Source organism: Pelodiscus sinensis, unplaced genomic scaffold (genome assembly GCF_049634645.1).
Source record: "Pelodiscus sinensis isolate JC-2024 unplaced genomic scaffold, ASM4963464v1 ctg185, whole genome shotgun sequence".
Taxonomy (NCBI): domain Eukaryota; kingdom Metazoa; phylum Chordata; order Testudines; family Trionychidae; genus Pelodiscus; species Pelodiscus sinensis.
In genome coordinates this window covers 11836-36248 of record NW_027465960.1, presented here as the reverse complement: position 1 = coordinate 36248, position 24413 = coordinate 11836, and the positions used below count along the sequence as shown (strand labels likewise).

The window sequence follows — 24413 nt, the reverse complement described above, 5'->3', positions numbered from 1 at the left end:
GGCTCTGTGCTGACACAGCCGTACGGAGGGGGCAATATTTGGGGGGGCTGGGGAAACCCAGCAAGGGGCCCCCCGTCTGCTCCGCACTGCACAGGGCCCCTGCCGAGCCCCCAGTCCTGCCCCATGCACCCCCCACCAACGCCCTGCTGCTAGATCAGAGCTGGCACCCCCTGGAGGAGATGGGCCCCATGCCCCATCCCCCGCCCCCGGGAGCCAGCCAGCCAGACCCCGCCCTGCCCCCATGCCCCCAGGAGAGGTGTGACTGGCCCTTTAAGGGTGAAACCCAGCCCTGGGAGAGGGCAAGGCCCCAGCTGAGGCAGGAACTAGCCAATCAGAGCCCAGCCCAGGGGAGTATAAATACGGGCTCCTGGCCTCAGACTCACTCTTGCACCAGCTGGGGCACAGGAGCTGCCTGGCTACTGGGGAGGTCCTGACTTGGGGCAGGGCTGGGGAGCTCTGGCCAGGCCACCCCTGCCCCCTAGCTGCAGGGCTTGAGGCACTAGGGCTGGGGGCAGCCAGGGCAGCACCCCCACCCCCCTGCCAGTGCTGAGTGGCAATTGGTGGTCTGCCCCTGAAGCAGGGGCTAGAAGGTGATTGGCTGTGGGTCACTGAGGCATGGTGGGTGTAGGGGGCTGGGGGTTCCTGGAGAGTGGGGCCCTGTGGCAGGGCGGTTCCCGGCATGCAGTGACGGGGGGGAAGCCCTGGCCAGGGAGGCGCCCTGCTGATGAGCTAACTCCCCGTGCGACCAGCAGGAGGCGCCGTGGCGCTGAGTTGGCCGGGGACAAGGGGATGATCAATGTGTATTTGCAGCTGTGTCAACACCGTAGCAAATAGCGCCCGGCGAGCAGCAGTCACGTGATCGAGGGCTGGGCCGGCGCCAGGACGGGGTGTGGCTAGCGAGGCGGGCTCGTTGAAACCAGCACCGTGGGCGCTACCGCGAAGCCAGGGCCGGGCCCTGCCACGTGGCTCCCGCAGACCAGCCCAGAGCCGCACGCGGGGCCCCTCGCCCAGCCGGGAGCGGGTTCCCCAGCGGCCTGTGCACAGCACCCAGGGGCGCCCGGTGGCTGGCGGGCCAGCGATGTGCGCAGGCCTGGCAGGGCCCCAGTGGCCAGGTGGCCGGCGGTAAATGCTGACGAGACCAGACGCCTGGTGTTTGGACTTCGGCTTCTATAGGACCCTGTCCCCTCCCCCCTTGCCTTGTCCCGACGTCCCCCCTCCCTTGGTCTCTGGGCCCTCCTAACGTCTCAGCACTCCCACGGACTGTGGGGGCCCCGGCCCTGCACCCCCGTCTGCAGCCCGGCGGGACACTCAGGCGGCAGGTAGGAGAGAAGGGTTATTGGGTCCCAGGGACACGGCGCAGCCCAGACTTGTTACAGGAACCAGGAGCAGCCGGCCCAGCCTGGGGGCAGGGGGCACCAAAGCCCCAGCTCTGCCCCCCTGCCCCCCAGGCCAGCTCGGCTCCCTCCTCCCCCAGCCAGCTGCAAAGTAACTCCCCCTCACAGCCACCTGAGGCAGCCCCGCCCCCTGCTTTGTCCTGCTTCCAGGCCCGAGGTGCTATCTGCTGCCACCCGGCCCTCAGGCCCTGACAGGCTGAATGTACTTCCCCGCCTTGTCCAGACAGTGCTGCAGTGCCCAGGGAAACTGAGGCACACACCGAGTTACTCCCGGACAGCGCGGGGCAGTACAATCACATCCCCCACCACCCAGCAGAGGGCCTACAGGGCCTACAAGAGTGAATACGGCCCTCGCTACGTCACCATGGACAGACGCTTCCCTTGGGCACGGCCTGGGCAGCTGCCCTAGGGGCCGGACGCCACCGGAGAGCACTGCAGGGCTTGGGGCTGGGGGAGGGCAGCTGCCTTTGCCACGTGCGGCGCCGACACTCTGTGGTTTATCGGCTCTGGCTCAGACTCCGCACCCGCTGGGGTAAATCGGGGCCGGCGTCCCATCTCGCCCAGGCCGGGAACAAGGAAACCTGGATGTTAGCCGGCCCTGCACTGAGCTCCGTGGCCCGGCCCGGTGGTACGGAGTGGGGGGTGGCGCCAGCTGTTACCCTGGGCACGGGGGAAAGAGGGTCCCAGCCGAAAACCCCGCCCTGCCAGCAAAGCACGGGTGTGACAGAGCAGGGCAGAAGCGTCATGGAAACGGGCGACTGCTCGTCAGTCTGCCGGGCGCTGAGCGTCTGTGCGTCTGTCTGCTCACGGACTCCTCCGAAGCAGGAAGAGCGAGGGCCTCGTATCCGGTAAGTCGAGGCTCGCCTGCCGTGGGACACGCTCGTTCGGTTTCGTTGTTATTTCAAGATCCTGCCCCGCGGAGACGCGCCCGGCGGGTCTGAAGCGCAGCTGCCGTGTCCTGTTTGATCGTGTTTAGTGCCCTGCGGTCTTCTGCCTGCTCTCTCTTTGGGCCACTGAGATCCCACCTTTGAGCCTTACGTGAGCCCTTGCAGGTGACTCCGGCCTCCCGCAGCCCGGCAGGCAACTGAAAAGCACAGGAAAAACATCTCCTGGTGCGTCACCAAATCTCAGGGGTTCCAGCAAACCCCAGACCTTTCCCGAGCCTGGGTCAGTGACTATTCACAGCTCAATCGCGGGCGGGGCGGCTCCTTGTGTGCCTTGGGCAGTTCCTAGGTTAGCTGCCAGCAGAGTCTTTGATCTTCGTTATATATTAACCCAGCGCCCTCGCCTCCGTGTGCTGCGACCCTGCGCCCAGCTGCCCCGGTGTTGCAGCTTGCCTGGTCGGCCAGACCATCAAGGTCCCCGGGAGGCCCTTACTTCGGGTTGCTGTTTTGGGTTGGCCTTGCAGAAGGTGCCTTCCCACAGCGACACAGGCATGCCTTGCCTCAGTTTACCATTCAGACCCAGCCTTGCCCCGCCCCTCCACCACGGCTCGGATCCATAGTCACCTGCCCCCTCCCTCCGCTGGGAAAGGCCCCAAACTTGAGTCTTTCTACCTCCCAGCTGGGTTCCCCGGCGCTGGCCAGTTTCCTCCAGGAGCTCTTGTAAACTCTCTCTCGGCTCTCGTGCGGCTCTCTCCAGCACCTTCCGCTCCGCTTTCCTCGGTGCTGGCCGGGTCATTTCTAGAGGCCTCTGTTGGGCGCTGACCCATCCCAGGTGAACTGGACTTAAAGATCCTGGTTCCTGGGACCCAGTCCAACCACCCTCTCTGGGGAAAGCCACTTTGCTTTGGGTTTGCCACAGATCGAGGAAGGACTGTTGGGGTCCCAGACAGCCCCTGGGAAAACACCGCAGTGTCGGGGTCTTAGACACAACAGCGCGACGGTTGCGGGGTCGGGGCTGCAGATACAACAGCGCGACGGTTGCGGGGTCGGGGCTGCAGGCACAACAGCGCGACGGTTGCGGGGTCGGGGCTGCAGACACAGCAGCGCGACGGTTGCGGGGTCGGGGCTGCAGGCACAACAGCGCGACGGTTGCGGGGTCGGGGCTGCTGACACAACAGCGCGACGGTTGCGGGGTCGGGGCTGCAGACACAGCAGCGCGACGGTTGCGGGGTCGGGGCTGCAGGCACAACAGCGCGACGGTTGCGGGGTCGGGGCTGCAGACACAGCAGCGCGACGGTTGCGGGGTCGGGGCTGCAGGCACAACAGCGCGACGGTTGCGGGGTCGGGGCTGCTGACACAACAGCGCGACGGTTGCGGGGTCGGGGCTGCAGACACAGCAGCGCGACGGTTGCGGGGTCGGGGCTGCAGACACAGCAGCGCGACGGTTGCGGGGTCGGGGCTGCAGACACAGCAGCGCGACGGTTGCGGGGTCGGGGCTGCAGGCACAACAGCGCGACGGTTGCGGGGTCGGGGCTGCTGACACAACAGCGCGACGGTTGCGGGGTCGGGGGTGCTGACACAACAGCGCGACGGTTGCGGGGTCGGGGGTGCTGACACCCGGATCTCCCACCTTCCACTCTGAGCGCCAGAGGCCTCTCTTTGGTGTGCCACCTGCGCTAGGGGCGAAGAGACCCTAGCAAACAGGGCCCCCAGTGCAGGCGCGTCTGGCCCTGGGTAGAGGGCCGGAGACCGTGCCGCATGGGGAGCCCGCTGAGGGTGCCCAGACGCCGCGGTGATGGGCGCCGGGATAGGAACCGAAGGAGAATCGGACCCAGCGCGGGGCGATGTGGGCTGGCGTTGGGACGCAGACATAAAAGCTCCTGGTTCTGAGTTTTGAGGACAGTCGAGGAGAGACTGTGCAGGAAATGTGGCTCCGGGCCCCCACTGCCAGTGCCCCCCCCCAGGAGCCCTGGGGGCGACCTCCCCCAGGCGTTATCGGGCTAGTCAAACAGGAGTGGCACAAATGCCCCTTATCGGCCGAGCTCCCTCCCCAGGGGCACGGGGCCGGGCTGGGAACCGCGGGCGCTGCCCTGAGCAAGCACCAGGGGAAATCGGGCCAGGGTGGCCCCACCTCTGGGGCGGGGTGCACAAGTGGAACCCGATATAAGAAGAACGCGCCCGGGGCTCTTCGGCTTCTGCGCTTGGGAGGCAGGTGAGTGCCGGGCCGGCGCGTTCTTGCCGCGAGCTTGGCTGGGCAGCTGCAGTGCAGGGCTAGGCCCGTGTGGCTCGCTACAAACGGCCGTTCCACCCCAGAGGCGGCCGCATCTCAGCACGGGGGGAGGGACCCGGGTGCAGGCAGCCCCGCGCTCCACCCCGCAGAGGCCGCTGGTGTCGGGGCGAGTCGGTAGGAAACCCCCAGTCCCCGGGGCCCAGGCATGAGCGTTGGCGGGAAAGGAGCCGCGGGGAGCTAAGGAAGCCGGCAGAATTCCCACCCCCCATCTGTCTGTGCAGACTCGGCGGCGACCCCCTGCCACGATGCTGCGGATCCTTCTCCTCGCTGCGATCGGCGCCGTCGGCAGAGGTAGGAGCACGGGGGCTGAAGGAACCGCTGTGAGCAGGGCCTGGCCGGGGCTGGGTTTGGCTGGGAGACCGGTGGGGGTTCTCGCTCCCCAGGATCATCGCTGGCCCCACTGCCAGGCCAGGGGCCCCTGTACACACAGCCCTGCGCCCCCCCCCCCGAGGGGCCATGTCCCAGTGCCGGGCCAGGGGCCCCTGTACACACAGCCCTGTGCCCCCCCAAGGGGCCACGTCCCAGCGCCGGGCCAAGGGCCCCTGTACACACAGCCCTGCGCCCCCCCGAGGGGCCACGTCCCAGCGCCGGGCCCAGGGCCCCTGTACACACAGCCCTGCGCCCCCCCAGGGGCCACGTCCCAGCGCCGGGCCAGGGGCCCCTGTAAACACAGCCCTGCGCCCCCCCGAGGGGCCACGTCCCAGCGCCGGGCCAAGGGCCCCTGTACACACAGCCCTGCGCCCCCCCGAGGGGCCACGTCCCAGCGCCGGGCCAAGGGCCCCTGTACACACAGCCCTGCGCCCCCCCGAGGGGCCACATCCCAGCGCCGGGCCAAGGGCCCCTGTACACACAGCCCTGCGCCCCCCCGAGGGGCCACGTCCCAGCGCCGGGCCAGGGGCCCTGTACACACAGCCCTGCGCCCCCCCGAGGGGCCACGTCCCAGCGCCGGGCCAGGGCCCCTGTACACACAGCCCTGCGCCCCCCCGAGGGGCCACGTCCCAGCGCCGGGCCAGGGGCCCTGTACACACAGCCCTGCGCCCCCCTGAGGGGCCACGTCCCAGCGCCGGGCCAGGGCCCCTGTACACACAGCCCTGCGCCCCGCCGAGGGGCCATGTCCCAGCGCCGGGCCAAGGGTCCCCGTGTGCCCAGTCCTGCTCCCCCCCCAGGGGCCGCGTCCAGGGTCTGATTTATCCTCCTGCAGCACAAGAGCAACCTGTGGAAGCCTCGTTCTCTGGGCTCTATGGAGGCACCTGGGGAAACGAATTCTCCCAGACCTCTTACGAGATCGTCGGACCCATCACTGGAATGAAGATCTGGTCGGGCAGCCTGACCCTCCACGGGTGAGATTGGGGGGCGGGGGGGAGGGCAGGGGAGGTGGGCCAGCGGGGTTGGGGGGAGGGGGGCAGGCCAGAGGTCAGGGGAGCTGGGCCAGCGAGGCTGGGGGGTCGGGGGGCAGGGGAGCTGGGCCGGCGGGGCTGGGGGGGCGGGGGGCAGGGGAGCTGGGCTGGCAGGGCTGGGGGGGCGGGGGAGCTGGGCCGGCGGGGCTGGGGGGGCGGGGGGCGGGGGAGCTGGGCTGGCGGGGCTGGGGGGGCGGGGGAGCTGGGCTGGGGGGGCGGGGGGCAGGGGAGCTGGGCCGGCGGGGCTGGGGGGGCAGGGGGCGGGGGAGCCGCGGTGGCACTGAGGGCTCCCTGCGTCCCAGGATCCAGGTGCGCTACGGGACCGTGTGGAGCGGGGTGAGCGGGGAGACCTGGGGCACCATGGTGGAGATGGACCTGCAGGAGGGCGAGAGCGTCGTTCAGGCCCAGGGCAGTTACAGCTCCTGGGTCGTCACCTCCGTCACCTTCACCACCAGCCTGGGCCGCACCTTCGTCTTCGGCAACCAGAGCGGCACCAGCTTCCTCGCGCTGCCCGTGACCCAGGGCGCCGTGCTGCGGGCCATCAGCGGGCGGGCCGGGCCCTACCTCTACGCCCTGGGCTTCCACTGGGGCGCCCCCCCCCGCCCCCGGGGCCCCCTGCCGCCCCTGAGCCGGCCGGGCCCCCGCCCCCCCCGCCCCCGGGGCCCCTGCCGCCCCTGAGCCTGCCGGGCCCCCGCCCCCCCCGCCCCCGGGGCCCCCTGCCGCCCCTGAGCCTGCCGGGCCCCCCGCCCCCCCGCCCCCGGGGCCCCCTGCCGCCCCTGAGCCTGCCGGGCCCCCCGCCCCCCCCGCCCCCGGGGCCCCCTGCCGCCCCTGAGCCTGCCGGGCCCCCGCCCCCCCGCCCCCGGGGCCCCCTGCCGCCCCTGAGCCTGCCGGGCCCCCGCCCCCCCCGCCCCCGGGGCCCCCTGCCGCCCCTGAGCCTGCCGGGCCCCCGCCCCCCCCCGCCCCCGGGGCCCCCTGCCGCCCCTGAGCCTGCCGGGCCCCCGCCCCCCCCGCCCCCGGGGCCCCCTGCCGCCCCTGAGCCTGCCGGGCCCCCGCCCCCCCGCCCCCTGGCCCCCTGCCGCCCCTGAGCCTGCCGGGCCCCCGCCTCCCCGCCCCCGGGGCCCCCTGCCGCCCCTGAGCCTGCCGGGCCCCCGCCCCCCCCGCCCCCGGGGCCCCCTGCCGCCCCTGAGCCTGCCGGGCCCCCGCCCCCTGGCCCCCTGCCGCCCCTGAGCCTGCCGGGCCCCCGCCCCCCCCGCCCCCGGGGCCCCCTGCCGCCCCTGAGCCTGCCGGGCCCCCGCCCCCCCGCCCCCGGGGCCCCCTGCCGCCCCTGAGCCTGCCGGGCCCCCGCCCCCTGGCCCCCTGCCGCCCCTGAGCCTGCCGGGCCCCCGCCCCCCCGCCCCCGGGGCCCCCTGCCGCCCCTGAGCCTGCCGGGCCCCCGCCCCCCCGCCCCCGGGGCCCCCTGCCGCCCCTGAGCCTGCCGGGCCCCCGCCCCCTGGCCCCCTGGCCCCCTGCCGCCCCTGAGCCTGCCGGGCCCCCGCCCCCCCGCCCCCGGGGCCCCCTGCCGCCCCTGAGCCTGCCGGGTCTCGCAGTCTCCTGCCAATAAATTGAGCGCCTCCTCCCACCCCTTGTGTCCTGGCCTGTGTGGTGCGCGGGTCCCCAGGACAGCACCTCGGGCCGGGTGCCGGACACCTGGGCCCCTTCTCTCCTGCCTCCCCTCCCCCCATCCCGGGTGTCTGGGTCCCGGTGTCCGTTTCTCTCTCCTCCATTGCGAGTAGCTGGGGGAGCACAGGGCCCTGAGGGGATTCGCCCCCGACACCTGGGCCCCAGTCCTAGGGGGAGCTGCAGGACTCCCCAGAGCTCCTGTCCCAGCACCTGGGCCCCATGCTGTGTCACTGCCCCCTAGAGGCGAAACACGTCCTGGGCGCCTGGATCCTGTTCTCAATCCCGGTTATCATACGGCGCCACTTCCCCAGGCAGCCCCTCATGTGCTTCCCCAGAGCCAGCTGCATCCCAGCGCCGGGCGAGGGCTCCCCGCGTCCCCAGCCCCCCCCAGAGCCAGCTGCATCCCAGCGCCGGGCGAGGGTTCCCCGTGTCCCCAGCCCCCCCCAGAGCCAGCCGCATCCCAGCGCCGGGCGAGGGTTCCCCGCGTCCCCAGCCCCCCCCAGAGCCAGCCGCATCCCAGCGCCGGGCGAGGGCTCCCCGTGTCCCCAGCCCCCCCCAGAGCCAGCCGCATCCCAGCGCCGGGCGAGGGCTCCCCGCGTCCCCAGCCCCCCCCAGAGCCAGCCGCATCCCAGCGCCGGGTGAGGGCTCACCGCGTCCCCAGCCCCACCCCAGAGCCAGCCGCATCCCAGCGCCGGGTGAGGGCTCCCCGTGTCCCCAGCCCCCCCCAGAGCCAGCCGCATCCCAGCGCCGGGCGAGGGCTCCCCGTGTCCCCAGCCCCCCCCAGAGCCAGCCGCATCCCAGCGCCGGGCGAGGGCTCCCCGTGTCCCCAGCCCCACCCCAGAGCCAGCCGCATCCCAGCGCCGGGCGAGGGCTCCCCGTGTCCCCAGCCCCCCCCAGAGCCAGCCGCATCCCAGCGCCGGGTGAGGGCTCCCCGCGTCCCCAGCCCCACCCCAGAGCCAGCCGCATCCCAGCACCGGGCGAGGGCTCCCCGCGTCCCCAGCCCCACCCCAGAGCCAGCCGCATCCCAGCACCGGGCGAGGGCTCCCCGCGTCCCCAGCCCCACCCCAGAGCCAGCCGCATCCCAGCACCGGGCGAGGGCTCCCCGCGTCCCCAGCCCCACCCCAGAGCCAGCCGCATCCCAGCACCGGGCGAGGGCTCCCCGTGTCCCCAGCCCCCCTCAGAGCCAGCCGCATCCCAGCGCCGGGCGAGGGCTCCCCGCGTCCCCAGCCCCCCCCAGAGCCAGCCGCATCCCAGCGCCGGGCGAGGGTTCCCCGCGTCCCCAGCCCCCCCCCAGACCCAGCCGCATCCCAGCGCCGGGCGAGGGCTCCCCGTGTCCCCAGCCCCCACTCCAGATCCATCTGGCTGGGCAGGCCCCATGGCCCCTCACTCCACAACCTGTTAGCTTCCCCATGGACCTCTGTAGGGCTCCCCCATCTCCAGGCTGTTGGCTGGGGTCACGCCTTGTCCCCCTCGCCGCCATCTCGTTAAACAACGAACAGCCGGGGAAACTGAGTCCCAGCCCCTCTGCATTGTGCAAAGCATTGGAAACCAATAACCCCCCTCCATCAGGGCTGAGGGGTCTCTGTGGGCCCAGCCCTGCCCCAGAGGGGCCACGTCCCAGCACGGGGTGCTGTCCCTGGGGTCCCATCTGGGCAAGACGCTCCCTTGGCAGGGGGCGGAGGGAGTTGCCTGTTTCCCATGCGTCGGAGCCGTGCAGTCTCTGGATTCTCAAGGGGCTGCCGGCAGCACGGCGCAAGCCACTCGGTGCTGGCTACTTCCAAACTACAGACAGACGTGTGGGACGTGTCCCCTCCCCGTCCGTGTCCTCGCACGACCGTGGGTCTAAGGCTCGCGGGACTCGCCCAGGAGGTGCCTCTCAGGGCTCCGGAGGGGGTGGGAGAAAGTTCCCACCGTGTGAGCTGAGACGCTGTAACCGGCGTCATGGCGCGTGGCCGGCCCTTCGCTGGGGCTAGGTGGACACCGGCCCCAGCCCTGCTGTCGGGGTTGGGGCGAGACGAATGTAGCGTCTGCGTCTCCCAGTCGGCATCTCACCCGCTTTGGCCCAATTCCCAACGGCGGGACCCAGTGGGCTGAGCCAGTGGCGGGGGCTGGGCCCAAGGATCCGGGTTTTCTTCGTTTCATCCCCTCGGGCCTCGCCCCAACCCAGCTGGCACCGGCTCTCCGAAGGTCGCTCTTGCGTGTGTGCGGGCTCAGGCTTCGGGCCGGGCCCTTTGCCCGCGTTCTTCACCAATCGCCATTGGAAGCCATTGCTCACATTCGCACGGGCCCGGGGCGGCGCCGAGGTGCCTGCAGCGGCAGAGGGTAAGGGAGGGGCGCTAAGCCAGTCTCGGGCTGTCGTGCTCAGGACGAAAAGGCCTTCGCCGAGCTGGGCCTACGTGGGAACCGCTCCACGTCTCCGTAAGAACGGCCAGCCTGGCCCAGGCCAAAGGTCCAGCGTCCGGTCTGCCAACAGTGAGCAATGCAAGTGGTTAGCGCAGGGCATGAGGCTGCTCCCCTCTAGGGCTGGGGGGACAGGGAACGGGGTGCTGTGCAGTTGGGGGGCTGCCCAGCTGGTCTCCCCCTCCCCCCCGCAGAGGCTGGAGCAGGAGAAGCACGAGCTGCGGCGGCGGCTGGAGGCCAGGGAGGCCGAGTGGGAGATGCGGGCGGCGGAGCTGGAGGGCGACTTGGCGGCCCTGCGAGCCCAGCTGGGCCACCAGCGCCTGGAGCAGCAGGACACCAGCCGGGAGAGCTCCCAGGCCCTGCTGCAGCTGTCGGAGCAGAACCAGCGCCTGGCCGAGCAGCTGAGCCAGGTCAGCCGGGACACTGGGCTCCGCCGAGGGGGGGCGGGAGCCAGGACTCCTGGGTTCTAGCCTGGGCTCTGGCAGGAGAGTAGGGTCTAGTGGTTAGAGCGGGGGGCTGGGAGCCAGGACTCCTGGGTTCTCTCCTGGGTTCTGGGAAGGGAGTGGGGTCTAGTGGTTAGAGTGGGGGGCTGGGAGCCAGGACTCCTGGGTTCTCTCCTGGGTTCTGGGAAGGGAGTGGGGTCTAGTGGTTAGAGCGGGGGGCTGGGAGCCAGGACTCCTGGGTTCTCTCCTGGGTTCTGGGAAGGGAGTGGGGTCTAGTGGTTAGAGCGGGGGGGCTGGGAGCCAGGACTCCTGGGTTCTCTCCTGGGCTCTGGCAGGAGAGTAGGGTCTAGTGGTTAGAGCGGGGGGCTGGGAGCCAGGACTCCTGGATTCTCTCCCAGCTCAGGGGAGGAAGTTGAGGCCGGTGGCTCAGAGCTAACTCCATCATTCGAAAATAAAAAGCTTTCCCCAACTCTCTGGGCAAAAGGGCCAGTGTAGACAGCTCAGATTCCTTTTCCGCAAAAAAAGCCCCGATGGCGAAAATGGTGATTGGGGCTTTTTTGTGCAAAACTGCGTCTAGATTGGCCACGGGCGCTTTTCTGCAAAAAGTGCTTTTTCGGAAAAGCGTCCTGCCAATCTAGACGCGCTTTTCCGAAAATGCTTTTAACAGAAAACTTTTCCGTTAAAAGCATTTTCAGAAAATCCTGCCCGTCTAGACTTAGCCAAAGAGCTTCCCCCTGTGCTCAGGGTTGCCAGCGTCCAGTATTTGCACCGTCGCTCTGGTAAAACCATTCAGAAAACAACTTTTCCGGGGCCTTTTTTTGCTCAACAGAAGTTTTTCCCGGCGTGCTTTTTGGGGGGCTGTTTGGTATTTTTGTGAAACCGTCTGGCAACCCTACGGCGGCCGCTGGAAGAAGCCGTCTGGCCCCCTCTGGCTGTGGGGGGCAGGGCATGGGGCAGAGACCTGTCCCCTCTAGGGGGCGCCAACTCCCACCTGGCCCCAGGGCAGGGCCCGGCTGGCTGTGGGGGGCAGGGCAAGGGGCAGAGACCTGTCCCCTCTAGGGGGCGCCTGCTCCCACCAGAGGCTGTGCCTGACGTACGGGAAATAAACCGGGTGCGCGATGCGGCTGGCTCTGGGGCGGAGCAGCGGTTGAGACAGGTGCTAAGGCTTCCCTGCATTTCAAGGGCAGGAGCGGAGCTTGGAGCAGGGGGAGCTGTGTTCCTCAGCCAGCGCTGCAGACGTCCCTGAATGTCTGTGCAGCCGCGCCGGCCCGTCCATACCCCGCTGTGGGGGGGGCCCCTTGGCAGCTCCCCTCGTTCCCAGCCTGGCCCCGGGCCTCTGGGAGGGAGCTGGGCTGATAAGGGGTGTTTGTGCCGACTCCCCGACAGCTCCTGATGGGAGGTCGCAGGGGGAGGGCGCAGAGACAAACCACAAACTGCCTTTGAACCCCAGAGTTTCTCTGGCCGTCCCCCAAGCCTCTCGCTGGTCCTTCCACCGGTGCCCATCACCGCGGCGTCTGGGCGCCGTCCGCAGGCTCCCCGTGTGGTGTGGTCTCCCGCCCGCTCCCCCAGGAGCGAGATGCCTGCGTGGGGGGGGGGCAAGTTTTGGGAGGGTCTACTTGGGGTGAGGCCAGGTCCCACGAAGGCCTCTGGAGCGGGACGTGAGGGGGGTGCGTCCGCACTCGGCCCCGGTGGGATGCGTGTCCAAGAGGGGTGGGTGGTAGGAGCAGTCTTGGCCCCACAGCCGACCAGGTGCAGCCCGGGGCCAATCGACCGGGGAGACGCCCCCGGGGTCCGGGCCCGCCACGCTCACGTTGCATCGGGGCCCGGGAAGGAAGCACAACGGGCAGGTGGCCCCCGAACGGGGGCGGGGGAAGTAACGACGCGGCCGGATCCCCGGGCACACGCAAACCCCGTGTTAATGGCCGTGCGCCCGGCGCTGCGCAGAGCCCTGGGCCAGGCCGCCGGGCGGGGACTCGACCCCGGGCAGCACAGCGCAGCTGGGTCCGGCGCCCAGAGTTCGGGAAAGACGCGGGTCCGGGGCCCGCGAATGAGGGAAGGAGCCAAACCCTGCCGGACGGGGAGACGCTTGGGGGGGGGGGGGTTCCTGTCTGCCCGCCCCCTCGGGGGAAGACCCATTGGGCGCTGGCAGCGCCGGCCTGGCTGAGCGTGCGGGGGCGGCCATAGCCGGGGTTTCTAGCGGTGAGAGTTAGCCACCCTGGGGCAGATTGTAGCAACCTGAGATGGAGCCAAGGGTAATCCAGCTGGCTGGGGGGGGGAGGTGGGGCTAGATGGGGGGGTGATATGGGAGCAGAGTGGGGGCAGGATGGGAGGCATGAGAGGCTGGCTGGCAGGAGGGGTGTACGGACATGGGGCATGCTGGGGGATGGAGAGCGGGGGAGGGGATATATGGGGGGAGGGGTAGTTCCGTGGGCCCTACATTCACAGCCATCATCTGGGCCACTTGGGTCTCTGCTACCTCCCCTGGTGCCCCCGTTCCAACCTGCCCCTTCCCCCAATCCAGACACCCCACAGCTGTTTCCAATGGCTTTTATTAGAAAATTCTGGGTCGGATGATTTTACTGCTCCTCCCCCCACTCCCCCCCCCCCCCAGGCTCCCCACTGCCCCTCCCCAGCGTGCCCCTGGCACAGTCACCCAGCAAACTGGGCAAGCTAGGGCGCTCCCACAGAGCCTCCCCCCCCCCCCCCCCCCGCACACTCCTGCTTGCCTGGGCGTGCTGCACCCTCTGGTGGTAAGAGGGGGACGCTGCGAACAGGCTCTGGTGCCAGCAGTGGGATCACATAAAGTGCATTGGCGCAGCACGGCAGGGGTCACCGCAGGGCCCATGCCAGAGCCAGGATCCAAGTCAGGAGGGCTGCCAGAGGGCCCGGCGGGGCCCCACTGCAGAGGCACTGGCCACCTCCAGGCTCCCCCCACCTTCCACGGGGCCCTGGGGCCGGAGATGCAGTGGGGGCACCCTGGCAATACATCCAGTCCTGGGCAGCTGACTTGGGGTAGCCGCTCTCAGCCTCCACGCTGCCCCCCAGAAAGCGCCAGTATTGGGAGCCCTTGAAAAAGTAGGTGCTTCCTGCAGGGGGGGGGCGAGAGAGAGAAAGAAATGAGAATGGGGCATTTGCCGCAGGGGTGGCTTTCGCTGAATGGTGCTGCAATACTGCTCGGGGCCACAAGAGGGCGCCAGACCCCAGGCTGCTCAGCTCTGTCAGCAAAGGAGGCAGAGCAGCAGCATTAACCTGGGGAACTGCCCGCCCCTGGGAAAATGGCCGCAGATGCATTGCTAGCCTAGAGGGCTCCCCTGCCTCCCCACCTCCTGTGGAAATCTGCAGGAGATGCTCCACTAGCCCGGGAAGACCCCACAAGCAGAAAAGGAGCAGTGAGCCTGGGGAACCCCTTGCCACTGGAAATGTGGCCAGAAGGGCCCGTTACCCTGGGGAGCGTCCCACCCCTGGGAAGGTGACCTACCGTCATTCCAGCTGATGATGTCGTCCAGCCCGGCGGGCACCCCCTTCCAGAGGTTCAGCGGCCGGGGGTACCCGGGCTCCACGGCCCCGGCTCGGTCGTCGAAGCGCCAGTAGCGGCTGTTCTCGAAGAGGTAGGTCCTGCCGTTGTGCCCCCAGACGAAGGCCGCCTCCACGGTGGCCCCTGGCGGCAGCCCCAGGTCGGTGATGGGGCGGGGAGACCCCGGATCCGCCCGCGTGTCAGTGAAGACCCAGAAATGCGGCCCTGAGGGAGGACAGTCAGTATGCAGGGGGCTGGGGGGCAGGCGGGTAGTCCAGTTGGGGGGCAGGCGGGATTGGCTGCGAGGGCGGCGTTAACGGGAAACGGGGCCAGAGCCGCAGGACGAGGAAGGGCCCAGCCCGTGGGCGGGCGATGGCGTGCCAACCGCCAGCAGCAGAAGGAACCGCTGCAAATCTGGGTCCCCAGAAAGCCGCAGAGAGGAAGTGGCGCCAGGCAGGGCCGTGGGACAGAGCGCCGGAGAGCGGGGGGGGGGCGTCCGACGAGAGCGGAGACGCCAGCCCGGCTTGCTAGAAAAGCCCTGCCCCCACATTCCCTCCCGCCCCAGCCCCACCCCGGGAACCGCCAAGGGCGTGGGGGAGAGACGTGGGCAGGCGGCAGAGGAGGAGTAGTGCGGGGCCCCCCCGGCCCGAAGGGCTGAGTCGGGGTCTGCGCCCCCAGGCGCTGGGGGAAGGGTGCGAGCAGACGGCAGGGGGGCCCGGAGGCTCCGGTCCCGGGGTGCAGGACGGACCTTGGGAAGCAGCCGTGTCTCCACCCCGCGCTGCGGCTCCCACGCCGGCTCCGGGCACATGGCCCGGCTGGCGGAGGGGAGCAGGGTGCCCCCGGCAGCTGGGGGTGGGGAGGAGGCTGGGAAAAGGCCCCACTGAGCAAAGAGCAGGGGCAGGGGAGGTCCCAGTGCTGGAGTGGGGGTCCCAGGTAACCCCAAGGGGGGATGGGATGTTGCCCGGGCGCTGGGTGAGAGACGGCTCCGTGCAGGGACAGCCCAGGTGCAAAGGCCCCATGGAGCCAGGTCTCCGAGCCCAGAGGCCCATGCCCCATAGATACGGGGGGGAACCCCCCCCTCGCAGAACCATGGGAGGAGCTGAAAGCCATGGCGTGGGCAGAGCCAACCGCAGCCGTGCAGCAGCCAGCGGGGGCTGGGCGGGTTCGTGGAAACGCCGCTCTGGGCGTTGGGAAACTGCACACACAAACTCGCCCGCTGCGGCCCCCAGGAACGCACCCGCCGCTGCCTCGCAGCCAGGACCTGGAAACGGGCTTGCCTCTTGGCATGGCAGCCAAACCCTCGCACGCTCGCTCTGCGGTATGGCAGGGGAAACTGAGGCAGGGCACCTCAGGGTGCTGCTGGTGACACGCCAAGAGCCCCATGCTGGACCCAGAGCCTGTGCTGGAGAGGGAAGGTGGCAATGCAGCCCTGGGGGGAAGGGGGGCGGAAGTGAAGCAGACTGCAGGGGCTATGGGGTCAGGCTAGGAGGGGTCTCCGCGCTGAAGGATTATGTGGGGCAGGGCTGGGGGGTCTCCTCCCTCACCGATGAAGAAGATGATCTTGCTGTCATTACTCCTCTCGTAGACAGCATCGATTGCCCCCAAATCTGTGGGGAGCCCCATCCAGAATCGCTGGGTCTGAGCTGGCTCTAGGGAGACCAGGTTACGGGCTATCTGCATCCTCCAGAAATGCTTCTCTGTCAGAGAGAGAGGACCCACACACTGAAAGGGGGCAGAGAGCACCCTCCTGAGCCCCCCCCGCCCAAAGGGCTGAGAAAAGGCGACTAGCCTGTGGAACTCCCCGAGACATGAATTTGGACATTCAGCCTGCGGAAGAGCAACTGCTCTTGCAGGTTGCAGAGAGGGGCTGTTATCCTGCCAAATTCCCTCCTCCCCTTCCCAAAACCCCTCCAAGAAACACCTCCCCTTTTGCAACAGCTGCGGAGAGATATTGTTCACCTGCGGAACTCCCCCATCACAGGAAATTGTGTACAATGAGTTGCAAACATGATGTTAACCAGAAGTTTGCAACAATTTGTCACTTCCTGTCTTCGGAAGGAATCCTGTCCAAAAATAAAATCCCAAACAAAAAACCAAAATACCCGTAACTAGCCAAACTCCCCGCCACGTGAAACGCTCCCTCATGAGACTGTGGGCAAACTGTGCTGTTAAGCAGCTGACCCATATGCCTGAGGCCCAGAAAGCAGTGCGAGCCCATGGGAATCCGATAATTGTCAGACTGTGTCGTTAGCTGGTGGAACTCCCTGCCTCATGAAATCAGAGTGCGATTGCAACAAAAACCCTCTGTGGCCCTCTGTAGGATGGTAATGAGATTTCCTTAAATCCCATGGTGCAGACCGAGCGGTGGGAGGGGAGAACGTCATTAACCCACGGGACTCCCCACCACAAGATACGAGGCCAAGGGGGAAGCAACTCACTCTTGAAGAAGAAAACCTCCCCGCGGATGTTGGCGATGGCATCGAAGTGGGCCTGGCAGCGGTCGGGGGCGGGCGGGCGGGGCCTGCGGGGGGGACAGACACACACGAGTGGGGCACGCTGTACAGCCCGGGGGCAGGAGGGACAGGAGGGCTCCGGGCTGTGCTGAGAGAGGAAGTGGGGGAGTCAGGAGGGAAGAAGGGCCGTGGGGGGCCCCGATACTCACTGCTGGGTGGGCCTGTGGGGCGGCAGGTCGGGAATGGGGGGCTGGGTGGGGATAGGCCGGGCCGGCGGATCGTCTCCAGGGCGACGCTGCCTCCTTCCTGGAGCGGGGAGAGGACGGAGGCGTGAGAAGGCGGAGAGGGAGGGGGGACAGGCCAAGGCGGAGACAGAGGAGACATGGGGCGGGGGGGGGGAAGACTGTGAAGGGCAGGGAAGGAGCCCGGAGCCTGAGGGAGGGGGGACAGGGACTGGGGGGGGCCACTCACCGTACAGGGTCTGGATGCCCAGGGCGTCATCGGGGGGCAGCTGGTAGAGGTGGGGCTGCCCCACGGGGCCCTGGTAATAGGGCATCATGATGGACTCTTTGGTGGAGGAATGGGCCAGTCCCAGGGCGTGGCCGAACTCGTGCACGGCCACGGCGAAGAGATCCCTGCCGGCTCCTGGGAGGGGGAGGGGGCACTGAGTCACTGCTGCTGCCCCCCGCCCCCGCTGCTACCTGGCACACACTGCCCCCCGCCCCCGCTGCTACCTGGCACACACTGCCCCCACTACTCTGTCCACGGTGCCCCCCCACTGCCCCCCGCCCCCGCTGCTACCTGGCACACACTGCCCCCCGCCCCCGCTGCTACCCGGCACACACTGCCCCCCGCCCCCGCTGCTACCTGGCACACACTGCCCCCACTACTCTGTCCACGGGCGCCCCCCACTGCCCCCCGCCCCCGCTGCTACCTGGCACACACTGCCCCCACTACTCTGTCCACGGCGCCGTCCACGGCGCCCCCCACTGCCCCCCGCCCCCGCTGCTACCTGGCACACACTGCCCCCCGCTACTCTGTCCACGGCGCCCCCCACTGCCCCCCGCCCCCGCTGCTACCTGGCACACACTGCCCCCCGCCCCCGCTGCTACCTGGCACACACTGCCCCCCGCCCCCGCTGCTACCTGGCACACACTGCCCCCCACTACTCTGTCCACGGCGCCCCCCACTGCCCCCTGCCCCCGCTGCTACCTGGCACACACTGCCCCCCGCCCCCGCTGCTACCTGGCACACACTGCCCCCCGCCCCCGCTGCTACCCGGCACACACTGCCCCCCGCCCCCGCTGCTACCCGGCACACACTGCCCCCCGCCCCCGCTGCTACCTGGCACACACTGCCCCCCACTACTCTGTCCACGGCGCCCCCCACTGCCCCCTGCCCCCGCTGCTACCCGGCACACACTGCCCCCCGCCCCCGCTGCTACCCGGCACACACTGCCCCCCGCCCCCGCTGCTACCTGGCACACACTGCCCCCCGCCCCCGCTGCTACCCGGCACACACTGCCCCCCGCCCCCGCTGCTACCCGGCACACACTGCCCCCCGCCCCCGCTGCTACCTGGCACACACTGCCCCCCGCCCCCGCTGCTACCCGGCACACACTGCCCCCCGCCCCCGCTGCTACCCGGCACACACTGCCCCCCGCCCCCGCTGCTACCTGGCACACACTGCCCCCCGCCCCCGCTGCTACCTGGCACACACTGCCCCCCACTACTCTGTCCACGGCGCCCCCCACTGCCCCCTGCCCCCGCTGCTACCCGGCACACACTGCCCCCCACTACTCTGTCCATGGTGCCCCCCGCTGCCCCCTGCCCCCGCTGCTACCTGGCACACACTGCCCCCCGCCCCCGCTGCTACCTGGCACACACTGCCCCCCACTACTCTGTCCATGGTGCCCCCCGCTGCCCCCATGCAGCTACCTGCCCCACTGTCTTTGTGCCACTACCGGCCCTATAGCGCCCCCTGCTGGCTCCCCCACTGCCACCTGCCCCACAGCGTTCCCTGCTGGCTCCCTGCTACCCGCCCCATGGCGCCCCCTGCTGCTCCCCCACCCCCTGCTGACCTGGCGCTGTGGCACGGGGCTCGTAGACCCAGGTCTCCTCGTCGTCGAAGTGGGTGTCCCCGGAGATGGGGTGCTCGCCGGGGAAGAAGGCGTGGGCCAGGGTGCTGCCGGGCCCGTCGAAGGGGTACCCGTCCTGGTGGAAGGCGCGGCTGAACTCCACCAGGATGTCGGCCCCGTCGCCGGACGCCTCCTGGAAGGTGAGGGCCGAGGCGTTGGCCCAGGCCTGCAGGGCGTAGAAGAGCAGGCTGCGGACGTCGTCCCGCGACAGGCTGGAGGCCTGGGGGTAGGAGCGCACCCTGCGGGGGGAGGGGGAGGAGACAGGGTGAACGGCGGTGGGAGAGGAGGGGGAGCGAGGGGGAGCGGTGGGGGAGGGGGAGCAGTGGGGGGAGAGAAGCGGTGATGGTGGGGGGGAGGGAAGCGGCGGGAAAGAAGCAGGAGCGAGGGGGAGCAGCGGGGGAGGGAAGCGGGAGTGAGGGGGGAGGGAAGCGGCGGGAGCGAGGGGGAGCGGTGGGGGGAGAAGCGGGGGAGGGAAGCGGGAGCGAGGGGGGAGGGAAGCGGGAGCGAGGGGGAACGGCGGGGAAGGGAAGTGGGAGCGGTGGGGGGAGAAGCGGGGGAGGGAAGCGGGAGCGAGGGGGGAGGAAGCGGGAGCGAGGGGGAACGGCGGGGAAGGGAAGTGGGAGCGGTGGGGGGAGAAGCGGGGAGGGAAGCGGGAGCGAGGGGGGAGGGAAGCGGGAGCGAGGGGAACGGCGGGAAGGGAAGTGGGAGCGGTGGGGGGAGAAGCGGGAGCGGTGGGGGGAGAAGCTGGGGAGGGAAGCGGAGCGAGGGGGGAGGGAAGCGGGAGCGAGGGGGAACGGCGGGGAAGGGAAGTGGGAGCGGTGGGGGGAGAAGCGGGAGCGGTGGGGGGAGAAGCGGGGGAGGGAAGCGGGAGCGAGGGGGAACGGCGGGAGGGAAGTGGGAGCGGTGGGGGAGAAGCGGGGGAGGGAAGCGGGAGCGAGGGGGGAGGGAAGCGGGGAGCGAGGGGGGAGGGAAGCGGGGAGCGAGGGGGAACGGCGGGAAGGGAAGTGGGAGCGGTGGGGGGAGAAGCGGGAGCGGTGGGGGGAGAAGCGGGGGAGGGAAGCGGGAGCGAGGGGGAACGGCGGGGAAGGGAAGTGGGAGCGGTGGGGGGAGAAGCGGGGGAGGGAAGCGGGAGCGAGGGGGGAGGGAAGCGGGAGCGAGGGGGGAGGGAAGCGGGAGCGAGGGGGAACGGCGGGGAAGGGAAGTGGGAGCGGTGGGGGGAGAAGCGGGAGCGGTGGGGGAGAAGCGGGGGAGGAAGCGGGGAGCGAGGGGGAACGGCGGGGAAGGGAAGTGGGAGCGGTGGGGGGAGAAGCGGGGGAGGAAGCGGGAGCGAGGGGGGAGGGAAGCGGGAGCGAGGGGGAACGGCGGGGAAGGGAAGTGGGAGCGGTGGGGGAGAAGCGGGGGAGGGAAGCGGGAGCGAGGGGGGAGGAAGCGGGAGCGAGGGGGGAGGGAAGCGGGAGCGGTGGGGGGAGAAGCGGGGGAGGGAAGCGGGAGCGGTGGGGGGAGAAGCGGGGAGGGAAGCGGGAGCGGTGGGGGGAGAAGCGGGGGAGGGAAGCGGGAGCGAGGGGAGGGAAGCGGGAGCGGTGGGGGGAGGGAAGCGGGAGCGAGGGGGAAACGGCGGGGAAGGGAAGTGGGAGCGGTGGGGGAGAAGCGGGGGAGGGAAGCGGGAGCGAGGGGGGAGGGAAGCGGGAGCGAGGGGGAACGGCGGGGAAGGGAAGTGGGAGCGGTGGGGGGAGAAGCGGGGGAGGGAAGCGGGAGCGAGGGGGGAGGGAAGCGGGAGCGAGGGGGAACGGCGGGGAAGGGAAGTGGCGGGAGCAAGGGGGAGGAGCAGGGCGAGGGGGGGCCACGGGGGAAGGACGCGGAGGGAGGAGAAAACCCAGAAGTGGGGGGAGGGGCCAAATGACGAGGGGGAGGAAGAGCCAGGGACCCGGTGCCCCGCCCTCACCTCCAGGTCAGCTGCTTCTTCCCCCAGACGCTGCCGCTGTGGGCGTAACGCTTGCGCCGGCGCATCAGCTCCGAGGTGCCCACGATGTCCGGGAGGGGAGCAGCGCGGCCGGTCCATCATCGCCAGCGTCCCCTCGTCTGCAGAGAGAGGGGGTAGGACCCAGGCCTCCGGCTCCTCCCCTCCCCTGGCTCTGACCACTAGACCCCACTTGCCCTGCCCCGCTGGGAGAGCGCCCAGGCGACCGGCTCCTCCCTCCCCTGGCTCTGACCACTAGACCCCACTGCCCTGCCCCGGCTGGGAGAGCGCCCAGGCGACCGGCTCCTCCCCTCCCCTGGCTCTGACCACTAGACCCCACTGCCCTGCCCGGGCTGGGAGAGCGCCCAGGCGACCGGCTCCTCCCCTCCCCTCCCCTGGCTCTGACCACTAGACCCCACTGCCCTGCCCCGGCTGGGAGAGCGCCCAGGCGACCGGCTCCTCCCCTCCCCTGGCTCTGACCACTAGACCCCACTGCCCTGCCCCGGCTGGGAGAGCGCCCAGGCGACCGGCTCCTCCCCTCCCTGGCTCTGACCACTAGACCCCACTGCCCTGCCCGAGGTGGGGAGCCCAGGCTGCCTGCCACACCTACCCAGAATCCCGGTCTCCTGCAGTCCGGCAAACTTCTGCATCATCCGGATGGCATCACTCAGCCCCTCCTGGGTCTGCAGTTGGGCCTGCATGGGGTCTGGGGGGGGCAGGTACCCGAATCGGGTCAGCCAGTCCTGGGGGGCAAGGGAAGGGTTAGCTGCCTGAGCCAACAGGGAGGTGAGAGAGGGGGTGGACACAGCCCGGCAGGGGGCGCTGCAGAGAGGGGAGGGAGGCAGGGGGGCGCTGCAGAGAGGGGAGGGGGCAGGCCGGGCCCGGCAGGGGCGCTGCAGGGAGGGGAGGTTGGCAGGGGGACGCTGCAGGGAGGGGAGCAGGCCGGCCCGGCAGTGGGGGGAGGGGGGCAGGCCGGGCCCGGCAGGGGGCGCTGCAGGGAGGGGAGGGGGCAGGCCGGGCCCGGCAGGGGGCGCTGCAGAGAGGGGAGGGGGCAGGCCGGGCCCGGCAGGGGGCGCTGCAGGGAGGGGAGGTTGGCAGGGGACGCTGCAGGGGAGGGGAGCAGGCCGGGGCCCGGCAGTGGGGGGAGGGGGGCAGGCCGGGCCCGGCAGGGGGCGCTGCAGGGAGGGGAGGGGGCAGGCCGGGCCCGGCAGGGGGCGCTGCAGGGAGGGGAGGGGGCAGGCCGGTCCGGCAGGGGGCGCTGCAGGGAGGGGAGGGGGCAGGCCGGGTCCGGCAGGGGGCGCTGCAGGGAGGGGAGGGGGCAGGCCGGGCCCGGCAGGGGGCGCTTGCAGGGAGGGGAGGGGGCAGGCCGGTCCGGCAGGGGCGCTGCAGGGGAGGGGAGGGAGGCAGGCCGGGTCCGGCAGGGGGGCGCTGCAAGGAGGGGAGGGGGGCAGGCCGGGCCCGGCAGGGGGCGCTGCAGAGGAGGGGAGGGGGGCAGGCCGGGTCCGGCAGAGAGCACTGCAGGGGGGGGGCTCTTTCCCACAGCCCTGTCCGGCGCTTAGAGCCCCCTTTGTTCAGCCAGAGGAGGGCAAAGATCAAACAGACGCCCCCGGGTTTCTCTCCCCCCCATTTCCTCTGCCCCCCCCCCCCCGCCCTGGCTGCTGCTGGGGCGGGGAGGGGAACGCGCTGGGGTACCGGCGGGGAGGGGCGGGACCCGGCCGGGAGGAGAACTCGGGGCTCCAGGGCGGTGCCGCCCCACACGACCGCGGTCCCAGGGCTGAGCCGGGTCCCCCCGGGCAGGGCAGTCCCATGACGGGAGCCAGGCGGGGCGCGGGGCGGCCGCCGCAGGGGAGGCGAAGCGGAGCCAGCTCACGACACGGACGGGGACAAGCGGCTCCGGCCAGTCAGCCCCGGAAAAACCGCCCCGAGGCAGCCCCGGACCCCGGGATCCGCTGCGATCGAGCCCGGGGAACCCCCCGCAGCGCCCAACCCCGCTCGGCTCCCAGCACCCGGCATCATCAGAGCTGCCCCCCGCCGTCCTCCTCCCCCCGGGAAAGCAGGCATCCCCCCCCGGGACCCCGGGCGTCCTCCCCCCCGGGACCCCGGGCATCCCCCCCCCCCGGGACCCCGGGCGTCCTCCCCCCGGGACCCCGGGCGTCCTGCCCCCGCCCCCGGGACCCCCAGGCGTGCGGGCGCTCACCACCCCCTTGCTGAGGCGCTGGGCGCTGGGCCGGCCAGCGGGGCTGTGGGGCAGGGAGACCAGGGCCCCCAGCCCGAGCCATAGGGCCGGGCCCCGCAGCATCGCAAGGGGGGACGGGAGTCTCCACCCCACTGGGCGCTCAGGAGCGATGCTGCCTCCGGCCGGCTCCCTGCCCCTATATACCAGCCCCCCGGCTCCGCCCACCCCCGCCTGCAGCCCCGGGGGCCGGACGCCTGGGTTCTCCCGGGCTCGGGCCGGGCCGGACGGGGGGTGAGGGGCTGAAGCCCGGATTCCTGGGTTCTCTCCAGGTGCTGGGGGGGGGGGGGGGAGGCCGTCTGGCCTGAAGCCAGGAGGTTCGTGGCTCAGCAGGTGGCGGGGGCGGGGGCGGGGGCGGGGGGGGGGAGGGGAGGGTCTCTTCCTTTCTCAGGTCCCGACCCCAATTAACCCCCCCCCCGCTGCTTTGATCCCCCTCCTCCCCCATCATCTCCGGCTTCCGCCCGTCACCCCTGGCTGCCCCCCAGCGCCCCATCTCCTCCCAGCCCCCCGATCTGCCGCAGCCCCCCTGCGCCCCACTTCCCCCAAGCCCCTAGAGCCGCCCACAGCCCCATCCTACCCCAGAGCCCCGAGCCCCCAGTCCCCTCCCGGCTGGGGCGGGCACCCTGAAAGCAGGGCAGCAGCGGAGGTGGGAGGGGACCCCCCAGGCTGTCTCTGGTTGCCCTCCCCACACACAGGCCCCTTCTGCCCCGGCCATTAACGCGGGCCCGGCAGATCAAAGGCAGGGACCCCTCCCCCACCCTGCTGCCCCCCCCCCCCATCCAGCTCCTTCGCCCCAGGCCTCAGCCGAGACCAACAGACTGTGCCCACACCCTGCCCCCCCCCGCCGCGTGTGCCCAGCCAGGGGTCTCCGTGCCCCCCTGCCAGCCACATCCCAGCCCGGAGAGGGGTCCCCTGTGCCCCCCCCAGCCAGACGAGGGGTCCCCTGTGCCCCCCAGCCAGCCGCGTCCCAGCCGGCGAGGGGTCCCTCTGGCTGTTCCAGCCCCAGGCGCCCCCCAAGTGTGTGTGGGGGGAGAGTCCCCCAAGACACAAGGCTGGGAGGATGCAGAGGCTCAAAACATTCACGGGGGGGGGGGGATATGAACTGCCCCAGCCTGTGGGGAACAACTGGCCCCCAGTCTCCCCCCAGGCCAGGAGAGAACCCAGGCACCCTGGCTCCCAGCCCCCCCCCCCCCCCCCTCGCTGAGGGTTGTCCAACAGGCACTTTTGGCAACACCTGAAGAAGAAAAACAGGATGTGGGGAGCAGTTAACCCCATCGTCCCCTGTGCCTGGGCCGTGGGGGTGGGGCTGTGGGGCAGGGAGAAGGTAGGTGGAGGGGGATCAGGAGGGGAGGGATTAATAGTTTTGGGAGGGGTGAAAGGATTGGGGAGGGGATACGGAGCGGTTCAGGGATGGGGAGGGGGATACAGAGATGGGGAGGGGATACAGAGGGGTTCAGGGATGGGGAGGGGATACAGAGATGGGGGAGGGGATACAGAGGGGTTCAGGGGATGGGGAGGGGATACAGAGATGGGGGAGGGGATACAGAGGGGTTCAGGGATGGGGAGGGGATACAGAGATGGGGGAGGGGATACAGAGGGGTTCAGGATGGGGAGGGGATACAGAGATGGGGAGGGGATACGGAGGGGTTCAG

At 70.7% G+C, this 24413-nt stretch overlaps 2 protein-coding genes across 2 annotated transcripts; one reads left to right on the top strand and one right to left on the bottom strand.

Annotated features, from left to right (window-relative positions):
- Positions 1–2106: 2106 nt before the first annotated feature.
- On the top strand, positions 2107–11573 carry LOC142825360 (zymogen granule membrane protein 16-like). Its single transcript, XM_075917348.1, has 6 exons — positions 2107–2242; positions 4790–4859; positions 5770–5908; positions 6268–6517; positions 10219–10434; positions 11547–11573. Exons 2-6 carry the CDS (start codon positions 4814–4816, stop codon positions 11571–11573), a joined length of 678 nt encoding a protein of 225 aa, XP_075773463.1. The 5' UTR covers positions 2107–2242; positions 4790–4813.
- Positions 11574–13119: 1546 nt separating this feature from the next.
- MMP25 (matrix metallopeptidase 25) lies at positions 13120–22884 on the bottom strand. Its single transcript, XM_075917353.1, is given in 11 exon segments — positions 13120–13553; positions 13946–14206; positions 15526–15678; positions 16420–16502; positions 16644–16740; positions 16906–17079; positions 18515–18810; positions 20514–20608; positions 20610–20650; positions 21139–21271; positions 22726–22884. Coding segments are annotated over 11 exon segments (1692 nt in total). The 5' UTR covers positions 22828–22884; the 3' UTR covers positions 13120–13296.
- Between the last annotated feature and the right edge of the window lie 1529 nt (positions 22885–24413).

Coding starts and splice junctions, on each gene's coding strand:
- LOC142825360 (XM_075917348.1), top strand. CDS start 4,814: ATGCTGCGGATCCTTCTCCTCGCTGCGATCGGCGCCGTCGGCAGAG. Junction 6,518..10,218: donor TGCGGGCCATCAGCGGGCGG/GCCGGGCCCTAC, acceptor TCCCCCCCGCAG/AGGCTGGAGCAGGAGAAGCA. Junction 10,435..11,546: donor TGGCCGAGCAGCTGAGCCAG/GTCAGCCGGGAC, acceptor TGCTCCCACCAG/AGGCTGTGCCTGACGTACGG.